This window comes from Diadema antillarum, unplaced genomic scaffold, assembly GCF_040938485.1.
Source record: "Diadema antillarum isolate AM-2024a unplaced genomic scaffold, OU_Dant_1.0 seq00000507_RagTag, whole genome shotgun sequence".
NCBI lineage: Eukaryota > Metazoa > Echinodermata > Echinoidea > Diadematoida > Diadematidae > Diadema > Diadema antillarum.
The window spans coordinates 2,652,315-2,671,838 of record NW_027271462.1 but is presented as its reverse complement, the minus strand read 5'-3'; the positions used below and the strand labels follow the sequence as shown (position 1 = coordinate 2,671,838).

The 19,524-nt window shown below is 38.3% G+C and overlaps 1 protein-coding gene across 2 annotated transcripts in view; it reads right to left on the bottom strand.

Moving 5' to 3' along the window:
• The window catches only part of LOC139734052 (striatin-interacting protein 1 homolog), a 28,637-nt gene extending 9,941 nt beyond the window's left edge, over positions 1 to 18,696 (bottom strand). Inside the window, exons 1-11 of one of the 2 annotated variants that reach the window (XM_071644867.1) lie at positions 18,570 to 18,696; positions 15,366 to 15,435; positions 14,346 to 14,420; positions 13,570 to 13,701; positions 13,108 to 13,228; positions 11,434 to 11,502; positions 10,330 to 10,436; positions 9,474 to 9,601; positions 8,447 to 8,629; positions 2,704 to 2,885; positions 1,565 to 1,630 (exon numbers count right to left, since the gene is read on the bottom strand). In XM_071644867.1, the coding sequence (XP_071500968.1) occupies positions 1,565 to 1,630; positions 2,704 to 2,885; positions 8,447 to 8,629; positions 9,474 to 9,601; positions 10,330 to 10,436; positions 11,434 to 11,502; positions 13,108 to 13,228; positions 13,570 to 13,701; positions 14,346 to 14,420; positions 15,366 to 15,435; positions 18,570 to 18,692 (1,256 nt within the window). In that variant the 5' untranslated portion in view covers positions 18,693 to 18,696. The remainder of the gene's footprint in view (positions 1 to 1,564; positions 1,631 to 2,703; positions 2,886 to 8,446; positions 8,630 to 9,473; positions 9,602 to 10,329; positions 10,437 to 11,433; positions 11,503 to 13,107; positions 13,229 to 13,569; positions 13,702 to 14,345; positions 14,421 to 15,365; positions 15,436 to 18,569) is intronic. The other variant, XM_071644868.1, reaches the window with a different exon arrangement.
• Between the last annotated feature and the right edge of the window lie 828 nt (positions 18,697 to 19,524).

The following is a 19,524-nucleotide window of genomic DNA, read 5'->3' as shown; positions in this document are numbered from 1 at the left end:
TCTGAAGTGATTTTTACTGTTTTTTCTTCAGAATTCACAAAGTCATGTAGGCATGTTCTGTTTATTGTTCACCTACCCAGTCACTAATTTGCCTACTTTCTACCTACCAATCTATCAATCTATATACCTATCTGTCCATCTATCTACCCAACTACTTGTTGATTTGCCCGTTTGTTTGCTGGTCTTCGCGCAACTCATCCTGTTATTACCACCGTTCAATTTCTGGTAGGCCTTCACCTAGGCAAATGTATCTGCTAGTTGATACAAATACCACAGTAGACTGAGTGATGTATATTGTGAGATATTGGGCGGGATGCATAAACACTAGCAATTGCTTGTGCTAGCCTTTTACTTGACTCCGTATGCATAAAAACAAGCAACTGCTTGCGAGCAGAAGCTTTTGCTAGCAAGCACAAGCAATTGCTTGCTGCCCGCAAGCAATTGCTCAGAGACCAAGCATTTGCTTAAAAACGTATGCTTAAAGCATACCCTTTGCTTGTTCTTGCTAGCAATTGCTTACGATTTTCCAAGCTCTGTAAAATTCTATTGAGCTTTTGCTTAACTGGGACGTTCCCTTTTAAGTATCATTTTCATATTCATAAAAGAAAGACCACACTTGTGCAGGAGTGGTATAAATCTACAAGAAATTACTTGTATGTAGTGTAAGAAACTTTTTCGTTTCAACAACGGGAATGTCCAGTGGTGAACACACAAAATGTGATGAAAAACAGGTAGGATGTCTGACTTCGTTGGAGAGCAAGGAGACCTCTCTCCACATGCGATCTGGCACATCCGGGCTACTATAAGCAGTGATGGGAATCAGTTAGTACGTGTGTGTGTATAGACGTGTCTGTGCGCCTGTGTGTGCATTTGAGTGTCATTTCATAGCTATTGCACTATGTCAGGAAATGTTTCTGCACACACACGCCCTTTCAAATACATGCTGCCACACTCGCCTTTGTTCTTGTGTTCACACAGGCGTGACGTCCCTTTTGTTGAAAACGCAAGCAATTGCTTGTGCGGGACAAGCAAAAGGTATATGCACAAGCAAAAGGTTATGCATATGGATTTAAGCAATTGCTTGAGCTAGACCTTTTGCTAGACGAGCTTGTGCTTTTGCTTGAAGCAAAAGCTTACCAGCAATTGCTTGTTTTATGCATTCGGCCCATTCTTCTGGCGAAACACTTGACACCTGACAAAATTTAAGTCATAAAGCTCAAGATATCCAGTGCTCAAATTCTTCAAAAAATCATTGCTAGGGCATAAGAACAGAGTCATTGTGAGTGCTGGTGTGCGCAGCATAACTAATACTTCACAGGCCAGACTTCCAAAGTATGGGTGACTGTGTACATAGTATTCCACAAACTTATCTAAATATCGAAATAGTTTTTTTTTTTAAAATGGACTGCAGTAAAAATTGTAAGAGCACATGAAAAATACAGAAAAGGGAAAAAATAGGAAGGCATAGAAAGAGAGAATGGCTAAAACGTGAGGGCATGAATTAAGTTGTGACACTGGTTACATAAAGTACATGGAAACAACAGAAATAAATTATTGCACTGACCTGGGGACCTGATAGCCAACAAACTTGTTCCTTGTGTGATCCAAGAAGTTATCCAGATCTCTTTGTCTGCAGAGTAATATGAAATCATTGCACTGTCAGGTCAAGAAATTGAAATGCGAAACATCATCATATATCCCTCTCACTTTTTAGAATATCAAAGAGCAAACAAAAATGTCCACCTTCCCTTGTTTGACAATCATGTGAATTATGTATAGTATTCCTTCAGACTTCCGACACTAGACTACAGAAATACTCTCCATCCGTGACTCAAACATCAAAATCATCCTCACTAATAAGCATCAATCACAATTATCATTATCAATGGTCATCAGCATCAAAACAAAAATACAATTCTCAGACAACTGTCATTTTAAACATATAAATCAAAATTACCAACACCAACATTATCACAGCCACAGTTATAACCACCACCATTGCAATACCATCATCATCATGGCCATAACACTGCAAATTAGCATCACTGCCATTATGGCTTTCATTATGATACAAACCAACATTACCATTGCCTGTAGTTTATCATTGTCATCATCCGTATTGGCACTACCATCATCACCATCACCATCTGATTACAAATCACCAATATTGTCATCACCACCCTCATCACCATCATCACCATCATCACCATCATCATCACCACCACCACCATCATTATCACCATCACCATCACCATCATCACCACCACCATCACCAGGTACCATCATCATCATCACTATCATCACCACCACCATCATCACCACCATCATCATCAACACCATCACCATCACCATCACCATCACAATCACAACACCATTATCAACATCATCACCATCATCACCATCATCACCATCATCATCATCACTATCATCACTATCACTACAACCATCACCCCCATCACCATCATCATCATCATCATCACCATCAACACCATCATCACCATCATCACTATCATCACTATCATTACCACCATCACCACCACCACCACCATCATCATCATCACCCTTGGTATCATCCTGCCCACCAGCACTGTCATTTTCATGATTGTCACCCTCACAATCAATACAACCAAAGACCAAAAACACCATTACTGACGGCCATCACTGGTCACCATTTGTGTTTGTTCGTTTTTGTTTTTTTGTCACCTGACTTTTGGTACCCATGGTAACACCCTGGGCTCCCTTGGCGTGTCAGGGGGTCGTCCATTGCCCTCGTCATCTTCCTCACTCCCGTTGTTTCCCTCTTCTTTCCCGTTGCTCTCGTCCTTCTCCTGATTCGATGGATCATCTGGCATGGGCTCATCAATGCCATTCTGCTTGACCAATCCCTGTGGCGGGTTGTGATGCCATCGGTAGAAGAAATGAGTCTATACTTGAAAGGTTGTACCGCCTGAGCAATCTCGATACATATTGACACAAACTGTCTCCTCCCAAGGCAGCAGACACTGCCCTAGGAACATTTTTACTCTATTCCTCGCTTGACCTTCAGTTTGATACATCTTCTACACCATAATATGGAAGTTACTTAACTGGGGCAAACATGGAACTTCTTAGTGGCGACTTCAAAATGTCGCTATGTTTTATGATACATCCCAATGAAGGAAAAAAGTTTACCACTTTGCAATTGATATAGAATCCAACAACCCCTTTAAATGTATAGGTAGCATACAGCTATTCACATTAACTCAAGCATTCTATTGCTCTATTGATCTCTATTGATCCTATTGCCCAGTTACAACAAATGACACTTACATGACTACCAAGTATTACATGACAAAAGTGAGCATTAGCAAGATATGACTTAAACGAAGAAGTCATTTTAAAGTACTTTTAATAGGAAATGCTGCAACCTTCCCTTGTTAGGGCTTAAGGCTTAACACTTTAAATCTAACATGCACATACACTAATTTAAGTTTTACAAAATTGTCATGCAAGCCCCATTTCTCTGCATGCTGCCAATGATGAAAAAAAAAGCATTGAAAAATAATGAAAAAAACAAACAAATAAATAATAGGGCAGAAAATAAACTGGCTTTATAGCAATTATGGGTGACAAGACCTTGTATCTGCAATTTTGGTGAAAATGACTTTTTTAGATTAATGGTCAAATAATGGGTTAAGTGATGTCCTGTCCAAATCCCAACTGTCTTACTCCAAAAATGAAGACACCACAGCAGGTCAAAGGAAAGGCTATCCCATTCGCTGCAATGCTTTGGCCGCCATGTTTTTTGGCTCTCCTGAACATTTGACATTTTGTAGATACGAGGTCTTGTCGCCCCAGCAACGAATGTACATGTAAATCCTGCAATAAATGGCATAACTGAATACAAGACATGCCAGAATTTGATAAAGACAGCAAAGCAATCAACTCCTTAAATATCACATCAGATTCTTATGATGTACAGAGGCATATACGAGGAATTGCTCAGTTCATAGGCACCAGGGAGGCACTACATTTAGCTGCAGTATGCAAATGAGATATATGATACTGCGCCTCCATGTTATGTTGATGCAGCCGACATGACTGTATTCCCAGGATTATGTACAGGTACCAAATGGCCGGGATAGAAAAGTTTGAAAAGAGGTAGCATACTCGACTACATGAATATATGTTCTGCCTCATGCAGAAGTTCATGACCCATGAGAGAGAGAGAAAGAAAGAAAAAAAAAACACACCAGAAGACAGAACTGCTTCCCAGTGAGATATTGGACACACCTACATGTACAATGTATGCTTTCTCAAGCTACCATCAACTGCATCACATTACCTTACGAGCAGCCATGTAAGACACAGTAAGAATGTGATATATTCTTGTTGATGGATAGAAAACAATTATCCTGTATATAAACTCTCTTAAGAATTAAAGGCTTAATTGACATGATACATATGGTGGGCTGCTCAGAAAGCTGTTTTAATGCAATTCTTGTATACATAATTTAAGAGTAAAAGAGAAAAGTCGGAACTTTTAATCATGTGCCTACACTATACGGAAACCCAGTTGAGTAAAACTTTTTACACCCTTTATTCATTTAAATAAAGTGTTGAATTAATGACAAATTTACACATCCATACTCCCAATAATTACTGCTAGTATGGCAATTTGTTGGTTCGATTGAATTACTGTAAATGTGGAATTTTTCATCCAAATCATGTGACATGAAACTAACGCAAAAATACAAGAGAGCTAATATTTTACATGTTATATGTGATATAATTTTGATCTCAAGGTAGGTATTGTCAGGGGATAAGTGTTACATTCTTTGAAATTTTCTTCACAATCGCTAATTCTGTAGCATGAGAGATTTTGCCATCGTAAATGCGGACAAGAACCTTTTTACAGTAGTATGGAATGTGCTGCCACAGCCCTTAACTGCAGTGTCAGCGATGAGCTGTCTGAAGTGCTTGCTCAATTTTCATGACTGTCCATTAAATAAAAAATATGAAAAATTCATCTTACCTGCAAAGCACAGAAAAAAAAATTACTCTTGCCAAAAATTTCCACTTTTACAGTACAACCAAATGAGTGTCATCGAATGGAATGCAATTACTTCGGAGTGCATGATTTCTAATCAAGGCATGCCCATTCTTTCTTTTTTCTTCCCCACATAAAATGCATGCAATGCAGTGATACATGTACTGTATGCCCATGTTTTATTTGCGCGTGCATGGCGGCATGCATGCAGCGTGGTCACAGCCATGCAGTACAAGAGTTCATTATTTCCTGCAGCTGTCGTACTCAAACACACACACAGAACGCAGAATCCACACACAAGCATGCATACAATGTATACAAGAGGAACATTACACACTTGTTTTAGCAACACCATGCTGCATCAAAGGTCAAGGTGACCATGCACTGAGTGTGAAAAATGCTTTTGCACACTTCACGCTTTTAGAATTAAAATATCGCACATGAATGGAATAAAAAAATATATATCTATTGTAGTAGGTGACACCACATTACCTGAATTGAAGTCTCAATTAAACAGTTTTTGTTTAATCAATCTCTCATCTCCCAAGTGAAACAGTGAGGTTTTGTCTATATGGGAATTTGCTCATAGTTTGTTGAAAAATGTGTTAATTTTAAACTAGTCTTCATACCATTCACTCAGGTACCATTATCACCACGACTGCCTTCACAACCCGATTGCATCAAACCTTCACTCAATGAATATTTACCCTAGAACTTTGCTGTTTTAAGAGGCAATGCACGATGATTTTGATAATGTCTACACTCGACTAGACAGGTAGGCTGTGATAAATTTCTTGTGCTATTGTGATTATACAGTAAATATGTGTGCAATTGCTCCATCTGTCCGCGTATGTGATCAATGTGATTAATGCTTTGTGTGTGTTTGTTCATGTAACTTGCCTGTTTTTGAGATAATACTGGTAGTCCAGTTTCTTTTCATTTTAAAGGGACATAGCATTACAAACATGAATAAAATGTACATTGGCATGCAGAGAGGTCTGACCATCACAGAACTGAACAAAAAACAAACAAGCAAACATAACAAGAACTTACTGGAGAAAAAAAAGAAAAAGAGAAAAGATAAGGGCTTCTTTAAAACATGTACATATAGACTTTCAGGGAAAGGTCATAGAGAAAACAAACATGGGAATATTTGATTCACAGGAGGAGAAACTAAACGGTACTGTACTGTAAAGGCCACTTATAAAAAGACTTCAACGTACACGAGAAGGCAATGATGTCAGAGGCACAGGGAATCATGGGTAGGTCACGGTGATGGATGATGGGTAACCAGCATCGGCAGCAGAATCAGGTCAGGGGTGAGAGGTCGGGGCATTTGTTTTTGAACCATTTCCATCAGATGAAGAAAATATGAAATAAATATAAAAGAATAACAAATGGGAGTGCTTGGGGGTAAGAATCACAGTGTAAGATGAAGTACCTATTTGGAATAGATTTCACATAACTGCTTGTAAAGTGAAAGATGTTGCTCAGATAATATTATTCTTCAAAACATATGACTGTCTGAGCTTTGAGGATTGGACTACAACTGTGAACGGTACTGCAAGGAAATAGCTCATATTGTGTATATATATATCTTTTAAAAAAGCATGAAAGTTTAACAGTTTCACCAGCCATTATTTGTCTAGATAGCAGAGTATCTGGTTCAGAATGTGTTTTATCAGGTTTAGCATACAAATATGAGTTAGCTGGGTTTAGTTATAAAAATCAAGCACTTTAGATATTCAACTAAACCATTCAATCGGTTAATATTCTACATTAGATAAATTATACTTCCATGCGAGTATAAGGCTAGATCTTTGGGTAAAGAAATTAGCAAATTATGGTTAAACAAACGAACAAGTCATGAGACAAAACATCAATCACACATCAATGTAGTGAAATCAACAACACTCGCAACTTCCACAAGAAGTGAAAGCCAGACAGGGGACAGGATAGCAGAAGAGAGTGAGGTGGAATTAGACAGAGGCAGCGGAACTTTTCTCTTTTCTACTTTTTTTGGAGTTATTCTACAGCGTTTTGAAGTGAGACGTCTAAGTCATTTGAGCGCCATGCACTGAGGACCTAATGCTGTCAAGATATATTGACCAGTTGCCACGGTGATATATTGACCAGTCACACCGGTGGAAGTCATGCAGAAAACGTCCCACCACCTTGAACGTTTTGGGCTAACACTACTGCTGTGACGTAACATGATGTCACAAGCCCCTCCTCCCTCACAAAAGTTCCCCAAAAGTGCATGAACTTGCATATATACCGATGCCTGCAGACTATACTACCACATTAGCCCGATGTATCAGTGAATATGATGGGAGTCTGTCACCAATGCAATTTACATCATTTACATCAAATATGCTAAAAAAAATATACTACAGCAGCTCTTTCATGAGCAGAAAGGGTGATGCTGGTAAGTGCCTAAATCTTTTCGTAATACTGAATCATTCATTCACCAAGTTACTCTATAAATTTGTTAAGTTCCTCTTTGAATCTGAAAGTGGCTTACATTTTCTTTACAGTGCCTTAAACTTTAACACAAATGCCCCTCAAGTTCGTTTAAGCTTTTATTAGAAGAAAAACTACAGAAAAAAGATACAGCAAAGACTTGTTAGACGTCTACCTCAGCTCTCATCTGACTATGTCAAACTCTGCTAGATAGTTAATGATAATAAGACAGTTTAAGAAATTAAATACTGGGGACATACTCGGGAAACCTGTGCTCTGTTGGAATGACTCTAAGACATATGACAGATTGCAAAATTAAGCAAGGAAATAATGGGTAAACATGTGTACGAGATTAATATTCAACAGACACAAAATTCTGGGTATTTCTATAGCAATGAATTACAATCAATACAACTTCAATACAATCATATGAACACAAATGATGTGACTGAAAACATTTGATATGTCTACAGCATCCATGAATATGTCTTTGTTGCTGAACAAGCAGTGTTTCAAGGTTTTCACTTTATTTAATATCACATCTGTTATCTTTTAATGTTTTCTACTCTTTGTTCTTCTGGCATTTTAATGTGTGTGTGTTTGTTTGTTTTTGTTTGTTTTTTTAGAAATAAAAATCAGCAATCATATTATAATGGCTGTGGGAATGATAATGTACATAAATTCCTCGGTTTTTCACATGATAGAGACAAGTATGCATGATGATTCTACTCATGTTTTGGGGCTTTGATCCTCAAAAACAACCCATAACGCCTTTATGACCTCATGATGTCCATTTTCTAGACTGCATAAATCATTAGATAAGAATCATTTTCTTGCGCATACTTCAGCCACCAGCATTATTTTTTGAAATCCAATACTGCTTGAAATAACTCTCACAAGAGTGTTTGTAAAATGGCTCAAATGGGACGACTATTTCTTCAACAGCTGTGTTACCCTTCTGTTCTGTCTTGTTGACCTCCGCTGGGGGTCAAAGACCTCTGCAGCAGCCATGGGAGGGGAGGAGGCCCTCATAGTCTTGGCGATGGCCACTGTGTCTTCCCGCACGGCAGGAAGCCCCGCGGCCTTCCTTGCCGATTGCTTCATATCCGCGTAGTCCGTCAGGCCGCCCAACGAGAACTGCATTTTGAAAGTAAATGAAAAAGAAGCCATAAGTAAAACATACCCTCTTGTGAGGAAAATCGAGCCCCCCCCCCCCCCAAGTAAAATTCAACTTGTATGTCCTTGGTAAATATACATAGAACAGCCAAACTTGCTAGCTCTTTTCAATATTGATCACCACAACCTGGAATATTTCTGTTTGTCTTAAGCATTGATGTCAGGATCATAAAATGTAAAAGTTTCATATCTTTCTTCTTATGTTGAACAATCAACATATGCTTTTTTCTTCTCTATTCTTTTGTGTGTGTGTGTGTGTGTGTGTGTGTGTGTGTGTATGTGTGTGCTGTGGCTCACTCAACATATGTATCTCCCTAAAAGATTCATTTACAGTGCTAAGCAGAGACTTTACTGTCAGCAGAAAATGTCTCTTTATTGTGTTCTTGGAAAGAAATACAACTAAAAAATGGCCACTCTGGCCATCTCATTCACATGCCTGCACGCTATTTGTTGTAGTGGGGTCTCCTTATCCACACATTGAACTATGTTCATCCCAGTAAGGGTGTGCGTTTGTATGTTGGTTTCATTTTCCATCTGAGAAGATGGCTGGATAGCCCATATTCAGCAGCACTAGCTGGTCTTCCATGGGGTCCAGTTGGACATACATGTAAGGCAGACCACTTCACTGGGTTATGCACCCTGCATTTTGCAATGGATGAACGAAGCCGGATCTTTACGAGCATGAGTTGCGACTCACTCATATACAGGATCTCCGTCTTATGGTCTATCCGAGGGACATAGGACACTAAAGGTTGTAAAAGGTCTGAACTGTAACAATTCCGTCCAGCTGACAGAAGCAACATACCAGTATCGTCTTCCACAGCAGAAGCAGGATCTTCTTGATGGGGAAGTGAGGGGCGTGTCCGCTGCAGAACTTGGTGACCATGTTGAAGAGAATGATGGCCAGAGACTCCTCCTCCTTCATGGGTTGACCTGAGGAGAGGAGCAGAGGTGGAGATGACCGTCAATCCACCGTTTATTTGTTACGGAATTGGCAGTGAGAGTTTTCATACTTATAGCAGCATCAAAGACATGAGATGACATCTGGCAAACAACCGAATGTAATTTATTTTCCTGGTTCCAGGTCAGAATCAAAATAAGGGTTTCTCTTCTTCAGAGCAATTTTTTTCTTCTAATCTCTACTCAGTAGCATGATGCAAAATCTCCCTATGTCTCCAATTTCTTCTTTGCAGTGGACTCTAAAGGATTTCTAATACTGATCTGCCTCTAGGCTCCCATTAACGGAATGAGAAGTAGTTTATTTTATTTTCTTTATTTTTTAAAATTTGTTTCTATTTTGTTTGTTCATTTCTATATCAAATGAAAATTACACAACAAATATAATGCATGCAGAGTATTCATCATTTTCTAACATTATAATGTGAACTTAAGCCTCTGCTTGGAATCAATGTGAAATGAGTAGAAAACTTGTGAAAAGGCTCAGGGGCCTTGTGGGGGGGGGGGGGGGGGGGAGTCATTTTAGATATTAGCACAATATACGTGTAAGCACAATTAGCATGTTAAAATAACACACACAAAAAAGAGAACACACATCATATCACTAGTGGAAGAGATGGCAAAATGATCAAATAATCAGTTATTTTAGCAAAAGAGAATTTTGGAGGGATTTTCTTTTTGAATAACCTAATAGGGGAGCTCACCTAGCTCGGCCTTGAAATTCCTGACATCTTTCTTCATTTCTTCCGTGTCCTTTTCAGCAGGCATTCGTAGGGTCTCCACCATGATATAAATGACACTCAACACAACCCTGAAAACAAGGTGATTAAAATCAAAGTGCAAGGGAGAAATGAATACAGGGATGAATGAGAGAAAAAACATTGTTGGATAACATTTCTCAGCCACGAAGCACTACTAAAGCAAAAGGAAACCCAAACAATTCAAATTCATTCATTACTCATCACTTTATATATTGATGCATCAGCAAAACCTCACAAAAGCACACCTACACAATATCAATAGTGAAACATGATTTGAATCACACCTTGTTTTTCTAGCAACACACAGCATGGCATTTGGCATACTGTAAAACATGATATATTCGCGGCATGAATTTTTCGCGAATTGGAGCCGACGGCCTTTTTAACGGCATGAAATTTTCGCGAACTGGAACTGGTATTCAATGCATATAGTGTAGAAAAGAACTTTCGGGTGCATTTTAATTTCGCGAATCTTCGCGCTCGCGAAATTCGCGAAATTTAAATGCACGCGAACATTTCTCGTTTTACAGTATCTCATGATTCCCATTACATATCACTATTATACACACATCATTACTACAAAAATCCACTCAAATTATATGGTAACACCTAAAGAAAACACTGCATAATGATGATCTATATGTTAGCTGCTTAGCATGTTTTATGCACTGCAGTTCTACCTTCTTTTATGCAAAGGTGATTATGGCACAAAAAGATCAAAAGAGTCTGCATCATTGGTTATATTGCCTGTATTTTATTATTTCAGGTAACAGCCACCTTGCCTGCTAGACAAATTATCACCCATTAGTGTAGGACTTATTTTTTTTCTGATTCTATGGCTATAGCAAAAATGTTTTCGGCATTTTGAGTACAATTAAGGGGCAGTTTTATTTCTTACCATACAATGAAATGGTAACAAGACTTTGTCCTGGCAAATTTGATGCAAAGTTTGGTATTAACTATACAATGAACCCCTTCCTTGATGATCAACACTTTCAGGAAACATTAACATATTGAAATGAAACACTGGCAACTGATTCTACTCACCTTAGATCTGTGCTATCAATAATGGACACTGCAGGTTTGCGTAGTGCTGTCGATGCTGCCACTGAATTCCTGTTCACAGAAGATCATTTCAAACACACACATATGGAAACTTGAAAATGTGCCAAGGGCCTGCATAATCATATTCTAGCAACACCAGCTTCGACATAACTCTATATTTCAAAATCCCTACATGAACAGATTAAAAGATGAACGGGCATTGAAGTAAGGGGTGTCAAGAGAGTGGAAAGAAAATAAGACCCTTTGCAGCCAATCATTGTCCCCTCACTCAGGGACAACTAAAAGTCATCACAAATGAAAATTTGAAACATTGTTGCTGCAGGAGAACACCTAGTTTTATCTTGGTAATTTGATAACCTTGTTCATTTTAACAGCAAAGGTCAATAGCCAAATTTTAGACTGTCGTCACAGCAGTTAACAAAATCCTGTACCTTGCAGAAAACCACATAAATTCACAATTTCCTTGCACAACATTATCATGTTTTAAACTCCACTTAAATACTCATTTGACTCTGACCATAGCATATGAAAACTACAAACATCACATCAGTGTTGATATTAGTATAACGCATTCTGAATTGGTCAATGCTAATAGGTTTTATGCAGTCTAATGTTGAATTACAGTCTTTAGATGTAAAAGAAAAAGGGCAATTCCGCGGTTAGTAACGTTACATTTGAACAAATTTAGATATTTGTTTTTACTACTAAATTACCATTTATTCATTTCAAGTCAAAATTATGACAAAAACATGTTCATCTTTCCCAGGTTTATGATACAGAAAAAAAATGGATACAATCCACGAAATATTAGAATTGCTATGGCAACTTAAAAGGCTGGTTAGTAACGTTACGAAAAAAGGACATGACAAAAAAATCAATGTCTTGTAACAAAAAGTGTGCAAAAATTAAAGTTACTTCAAACAAAGTGTTGCATTAATTTCAATTAACGCATCATGACAAATGTTCACACAAATTTTTTTAGCAGTTCGACCAATAATTTCTTAGCTAGACCCCCAAAAGCATGGTTAGTAACGTTACGGTTAGTAACGTTACATTTGTCCGGAGTAATTCCGCAGGTCATTTCACCCTTTTTTAATTGACAAAATGTCACATGACTTCTGGAGTACTTAAATGTATTCATCTTTTACCCTTTAGCAAAACTTTTAGGAAAAAATTTCAAAGGAACCCACTGTAATTTGCATTTAAGTGAATTTAAGCGTCCCCAGTCCCACATGTACATTTTCAATGATGGTTTTAGATCTCGCAAAATCAATAAATATGAAAAATAAAATCTACTGAATTTGAAAGACCTTAATGATTGGTGAACATTCATGGCATTATTTGAAACCTAAATTAAAGAGTATGATAAAGAGGCACATATCTTTTATCCATGTCATGTCCACCTAACTGTGGAATTGCCCAAAAGGAAAAATCATTCCTCTTCTTTACTTCACCTGGAACACACTGAAATTAATCCTTCATGGGTCAATATCTTTGTTTATTCAATATCCATATCCCACCCAGACAAATTATACAGGCACTAAATCCACAACTAGACTCAAGAAAGTTGATAAAGAGTGGCACGTTCGGGAAATGACAGCAGTACTGCCACAAAAGAGGCAACTCTAGCCTTCAAACTGACTGCCGATCACTTACTCTGCCTCCATGCACAGCAGCTCCACAAACGTGGTGAAGATTCCGCATCGATACAGGAGGAAGCAGTTGTGGCGACACCACTTGACCTGGTCATCCTCTGACGAACATTCACTGAATACACCTAGAGGGCAGCATAAAAAGTGAAATTGTCAAACTAAGCCAACTGAGTTACGTAGATGACACATGGAATTGATGCACAGCTAGTTGCACAGAAGAGTATGCTTTTAAGACAATTATGCACTGTTGATTTATGTTTGTGATTTTTTTCATCTTTTTGTGGCTGTTATTCTAAATGTTGATGTATGCATAGTAACCTTAACAAGCACATACAAACAAGTAATCTGTCTACTACCTGTTTTAAGCTTTTCAATGTGATACTGCTTCCATTCAAATGTATGGCATGAAAGAACTTGAAGAAAGAAAAAAAAAAAGGTCCCTGGAAAAGAGACCAGAACATCATACCCTGCGCCAGGTAGAGCACCGCCCTCGCTGTCTTCATCCTCTGCTCCCTCTTGGCACACTCCAGGCTGTTCTGGAGGCGCAGGATGTGCATCACCTGTCGACTCTCATCCAACTGGCTCCACTTCTGGTCCACTGCATCAATAATCACAATTATGATTGTCATGGTAACACTACTACTACTTCTCCTTCTCTTACTGCCACTATCATTAAATGATTTTAATGATGGTGATTATGATGATTTTAACAACAATGCAAGTAAAACAACTTGGATTTAAAGGCATTATTTACCATTTGCACATGAAACAAAAACCCAGCATTATTGTTTCAAAATAGTTCTAAAATGTGAGTTAGGGATAGAAACAAACAATGTAAAAATTTGAATCAGTATAATCAATGTTAAGTATTGTTAAATACACAAAATGTGAACAATAGTTATAATAAAGATGTTTCTAGACTAAACCGTCTATGGTTATAGTTTACTGAGAAAAATAGTGATATCTCCTTATATTTTAGGCTTTATTGCACAATTTTTATATGGTAGGATGTTTTGTGATACAACTGACCTACACATATGCCTCAAATGTGATAACTCGAACATTTTTTACTGTAAATCACTGCTCCCAATGGTAAACGGGACCTTTAAGATTAGGTATTTTTCAAATATTTACCTCACGAAAAATTACCTTTCAAATGAAGGATTACATGCATATATGTACATTTACATGGCAACATGAGTATCTGTGTTGTTCTTGCAAAGCCAACTGAATAAAACTTACCATATGAATGAAAATCTTCCTCAAAACACTTCTGTCCAAGAGAAAATTCTGGCTCTTCTGTGTAACTGTACAGTTCTGATTTGACACACATATGCAAAAGGACAAACAGTATGTAAAGTTGGTTATCCATATAACTTCCAAGAATGTGTTAATCATCTTTGTTTTCAGAGTCTTCAGTCAATGAGGATGTTTACAGCCTACACTGTACATTGTCCTTGGTTCATGGCAGACTTTCATTGCACAACAATGCATTCTATCATGCATGTATTGTGACAGTGATAAACTACAAAATGATAATCATTCATGACATACAGAATTGATAATTTGAATTAAGTTGAACCAATAATGAAACTTCTTTTAAAGACCTTGTTTTCCTGCTTTAAATACTAAACAACAATTCAAACAACATGCAATATCAATGTATGCGGGTATACAAGATTGTACACTAAGATTGGAAGAATACATGTACATGCATGAAGTGGTGGCAGAGAGTATAGCAAATGATTTGACAAGCCAGATCATAACATACAGTAGAAATCAACCCATTGAAAACGAGTTCCGAGAGTACTCGGGCAGGTGTCTATGGGCAATGTGTGTTATAGCTAAGTAAGTCCATCGTATCTGGGTTAAGATTTTTTTATTTTTAAAGCCAAGTAGACCAGCACGTTTTCATGAAATTGGAAAATGTGTCATCCCTACTCCATGATTACCCCCAGGAAATATAAATTAGCATAGCTACACTCACAGAGAGCTTATGCACAGCAATTATGAAATAATCTACTTCATTTACTGACACTGCTGCATATGAGCACATACATTGCATCTGTTCCGACATCGCATTTACAGCTGTCTCTACTGTTGCCGTTTCAACAGTTTTTTTACAATCTGCTGAGACTTATGCTGCAAATGCATGACAGAAAGTTACCACGCTAGTTATTCTTAGTTACTTATCCCTAGTCTGTAAGAGTATCATGGTAAACACTTCAAAAACCACAGCCATAGCACAAATGCAACTCTTACCTGCAATTTCCGCTGTGTATTTGTGAGCATCATTGTATTCAAAGTCAAGATCTGGTGTATCATTTTGACCCTGTGAATAAAGAGAATGAAAACATCTGAGAAAATCTGTTTCTATATTTGAGCACACTACAATGAATCACACTGGTTAACACTGAAACCATCACACTTCAAACAGAGCAAAAGTTTCAACATTTCAATTCCAGACTCTAACATATTAGACTACTAACATAAAACTAGTGTATAACTGTATATACCCTGCAATTCACCCTTGTCATTCCTGTGCAGGGTACATGAACTATTGATCACGTGTGTTTTAATGTAAACATTTGTTAAACCTTCAAGACATGATCTTTCATTTGACACTCAAACACATGATACTGTAGTCAATGCTATCACAACCACAAATTCTTGGGGGGGGGGGGTAGTGTTGAGCACGAATGTTTACCATTCAGGTGGTAATACTTGCACATCATAAGACCAACACACATGGCAAGGTGAACTTGCCAGATGATGTCTCATACATGTAAATGGCAGTCTAAGTATGGAATCCTAAACCATACATGCACATGTACATGTATATGACACTGAAGAGCGAACTGAGGTGAACCAGGAACGGGATTGATGGAATATCAACAGCTACTAAAAGTACTTTTCTGAATGATGATATGGCATTAGTGTGTTAGTTCAAAATCTACTTTCAGATGTACAATGTACCTTGCTGACTAATGGGACTTTATTCTTAATCAAAGAGATTTTATAGACACAAGAGGGCATACATAGCCCACAGTGGAGGTGGCCCCGCAAGGGAGCTAATATACAAGTTTTGGAATTTTTTTTTTTTTTTTAATCATTTTGCCTGGATCCTGTAGAGTCACTGAACAGCAGACGGCAGCACACTATTCAAAGGCGCTCGACTCCCAATCTTAAACGCAGTCATCTACGCGCCGTACTACATAGTTACGTCACAATGCTTTATTAATCATAATGTTCAAAGGTAATAATGCTCAGAAATCTTCTGCTCTACCTAGGCTATAGTTCAGTTCCCATTTTGTGAATACAAAGGTTAACATGTACTGAAATGTAGACTCTCAGCAGTTAGACTACATGATATGATATCATTATTGAAAATTATATACATATTGTATCACTATCTTAATGAAACATAAGTTTCTGTATAAAGTTTATAAACATTGATTTAGCAACAACAACAAAAAACAATCATGATGGTATGAATTACAACATATAACATGAACCTACATGCACATAGACTGCCGGCCATCAATTCCTTGATCAGTGCGAACAGCGACACACTCAATACATGCATAGCACACATATACTTTGACACTACCAATCTACAAAAAACAACCGATAATATGGGCACAATCTCCGACAAAAGTGAAATTTTCTCACCTAAATGACAACATATCACACCAAAAATGTTATTTTCCGCACTTCTTGATGTCACAGTTAAGAAACAAGGGTTGAAGAAACTACGTAAAATAGAACTTTCCCGAGCTGATGTGGGCCGCCATTTTTTTCTTGAAGTGGATGTTACAATTTAAAAAAGTCAGAAAAATACGAGAAACACATCAACAACGCCGCCAGAATTGTGATCCCTGCTTGCAGTCGGTGCATGTGCGCCAGCTATTTTCACATGCTTTCGCAATGGGAATTGGTGCTTACGCAACATTCGCGAGCCATGTAAAGGCATTTACACTGTAGCTGAAGATTGCGGAGCACACGTGAATTGCATATAGGAATTATACATTGTGCCGCAAGCCGAGTTACTATGGCGCATATCAGCGAAAACTGGTGTCGGGTTTGGCCTCGGTCAATCTTGAAAACTGCGTTTGTCATTGGTCGTATTTTTATGATAATAGCGTGTAAAAATAATCTTGTCCATGTTTATGAAATGGTTGAAAATAATTTGCCCTATTTGTTTACTGTGAGAAAAAACTGCCGCAAATGGGGTATTTTAATACTCTATAGTATACTCGTCAATTCAACCCCATGTGGCATTGTGCACTGTGCGTGACATTCAACAGTTGGGCTTCCTTGCAGTTCTGCACTGTAATTAAGTACAATGCAATTCCACCAATCAGCGTTTAGTGAAATATGAATGATTGATACTGCAGCATGCAGCAAGGTCGATTTCCATAGCACACGCGTAGCATCTTTTGCCCTTCCTTCTTTTTATTTTCGTTCCTTTGTGGTTGATCTTTCTTTTAATGTTTTATTTCTTCCTACATCTAGGCCTATCTCAACTACACCATGCATCAGCGACCCTAGCCCCGGAGACCGCGCCGCCAGGCGCGGTCCTGGCGGCTTCCCCGCAGTTTCGCTTATGTTAGTTCCTAAGTATTCTGTGCGCTTGTGCAAGTGATTGTGAATTCTGTGAACATCGGTGAGCTGCTTATAAGACATCATTTTGTGCATCACAAGCAATGAAATGCATCAAACAGTCGCCGATGATAGTCATTTAGGTTTCATCGACCCATGTAAGTATTCCTAGTAGTTTCTGTTGAAAAATTAAGGAAATATAGCGCCGCAAAGGCACCCGTTTGTTCAACATGAAGATCTTTTATGGGAGCACGGCGCAGCCGCCACACTGCGTGTGGCGGCTGTCGCAGTTACAGCGACCCCAGCACGTTCACTGGTTACAGCGTCTCAGCCCGTGGGTATGTATGGTAGGCCTATCTCAGCAGAACCAGATACATTGTTGTACAGTACAGTCAGCTATAAATACAGGAAGACTTCCTATACCACCAGTCCACTACGCACTACAGCACTCGTCGTAGACAGGGTCATCACTAACGTCAACGCAACGACTCCCTCGACTAATTTAACCATTAAAAACCCTAAACAAAACCTAACGGTAACCACGCTAGCTATTGAACGCACAGATGCACGCGCCCTGCGGCGGTGCCTATTTCACGATTTTGCAGATGAAAGATTAGACTAGGGAGCCTACTTAGTACTTTATTAAATTTACTCAGCTCAGAGCAACAGCAACTTCGTCTTCAGGTTCTTTGCAGAATGCTAGCTAACACAGTTATACACATATGGGACAACGTAATAATCTTCACTGTCCTGCTATGCTACAATTACAAATAGGATCTAACACAATATGCGCAAGTTTTCCTGGGATTCCACGGCACAACAACTGCAATATCTAAGAGGAAATGGATAGAGAAATGCTCTTACATCCGAATCACGCCTCTGACGACGAAGAAGCTCCCGCAATTTTGGTAAGCCTCCACCTCTTTTCGCTGCTAGCCCACCAGCCATGGGCACGTCCATTGACGCCATGGTTGTGGTATTTACCATTGGGTGCGGTGGTACGTGAAAGTCTACGCATCACACGCAGCATAAAGTCAACTGTTCTGCATGTATAGCCGCAAGTTATCCGCACCCGTGTTCACATGCTAACTCGTCCATTACATTTTGTAATATCCACATGCAATTTTCTTTCTCAAATCAAACCAAATCACATTATTAACACACAATTGGCAACAATTTGAAAAGTGACAAGGGAAACATTTGGGGAAAATCATTCACAGGATGGAGACAGCAGGGTAAACCATTCCATGGTGACTTCATTATATAATGGTACCACGTTATTCAAAACCATGAGTTATGAACATGACATACACTATTATTACAGTTTGACTGCACTGATAGAGAAATAGAACATGTATCTAAGTACTTTTACTAGCACCAATAATCTTGTAAAGTACACTGATCACCAGAAATCAAACCTCCATTTTCTAAAATGAATAGGAAGCTTATTTCTATGTTTAATTAGAGAAGTAATATTCTATTTCTTTTTGTTTTTGAACAAATGATTTAAATGCACTAGCATTTGGTATATTATCTTTAAATTCACAAATAAAGATAAAATACCATACTGCTAAGATTAAATATGTTACGAATTTGTCAGATGATACACATGATACACAAAGTTGTGGAAATTAGTAAAATCAAAATTAGAATCCTGCTTTTACACTTATACATACCTTTTAAAACTTCCCAAATCGGGTGACATTCTTACCAGTGGCAGATCCAGTGGGGAGCGCACTGGGCGTGCGCCCCTCCTCATTGTTTTTTTTTATGTTGTTGTTATTTTTTGTTAAAACAAAAGAAATAAAAAGAAAAATGA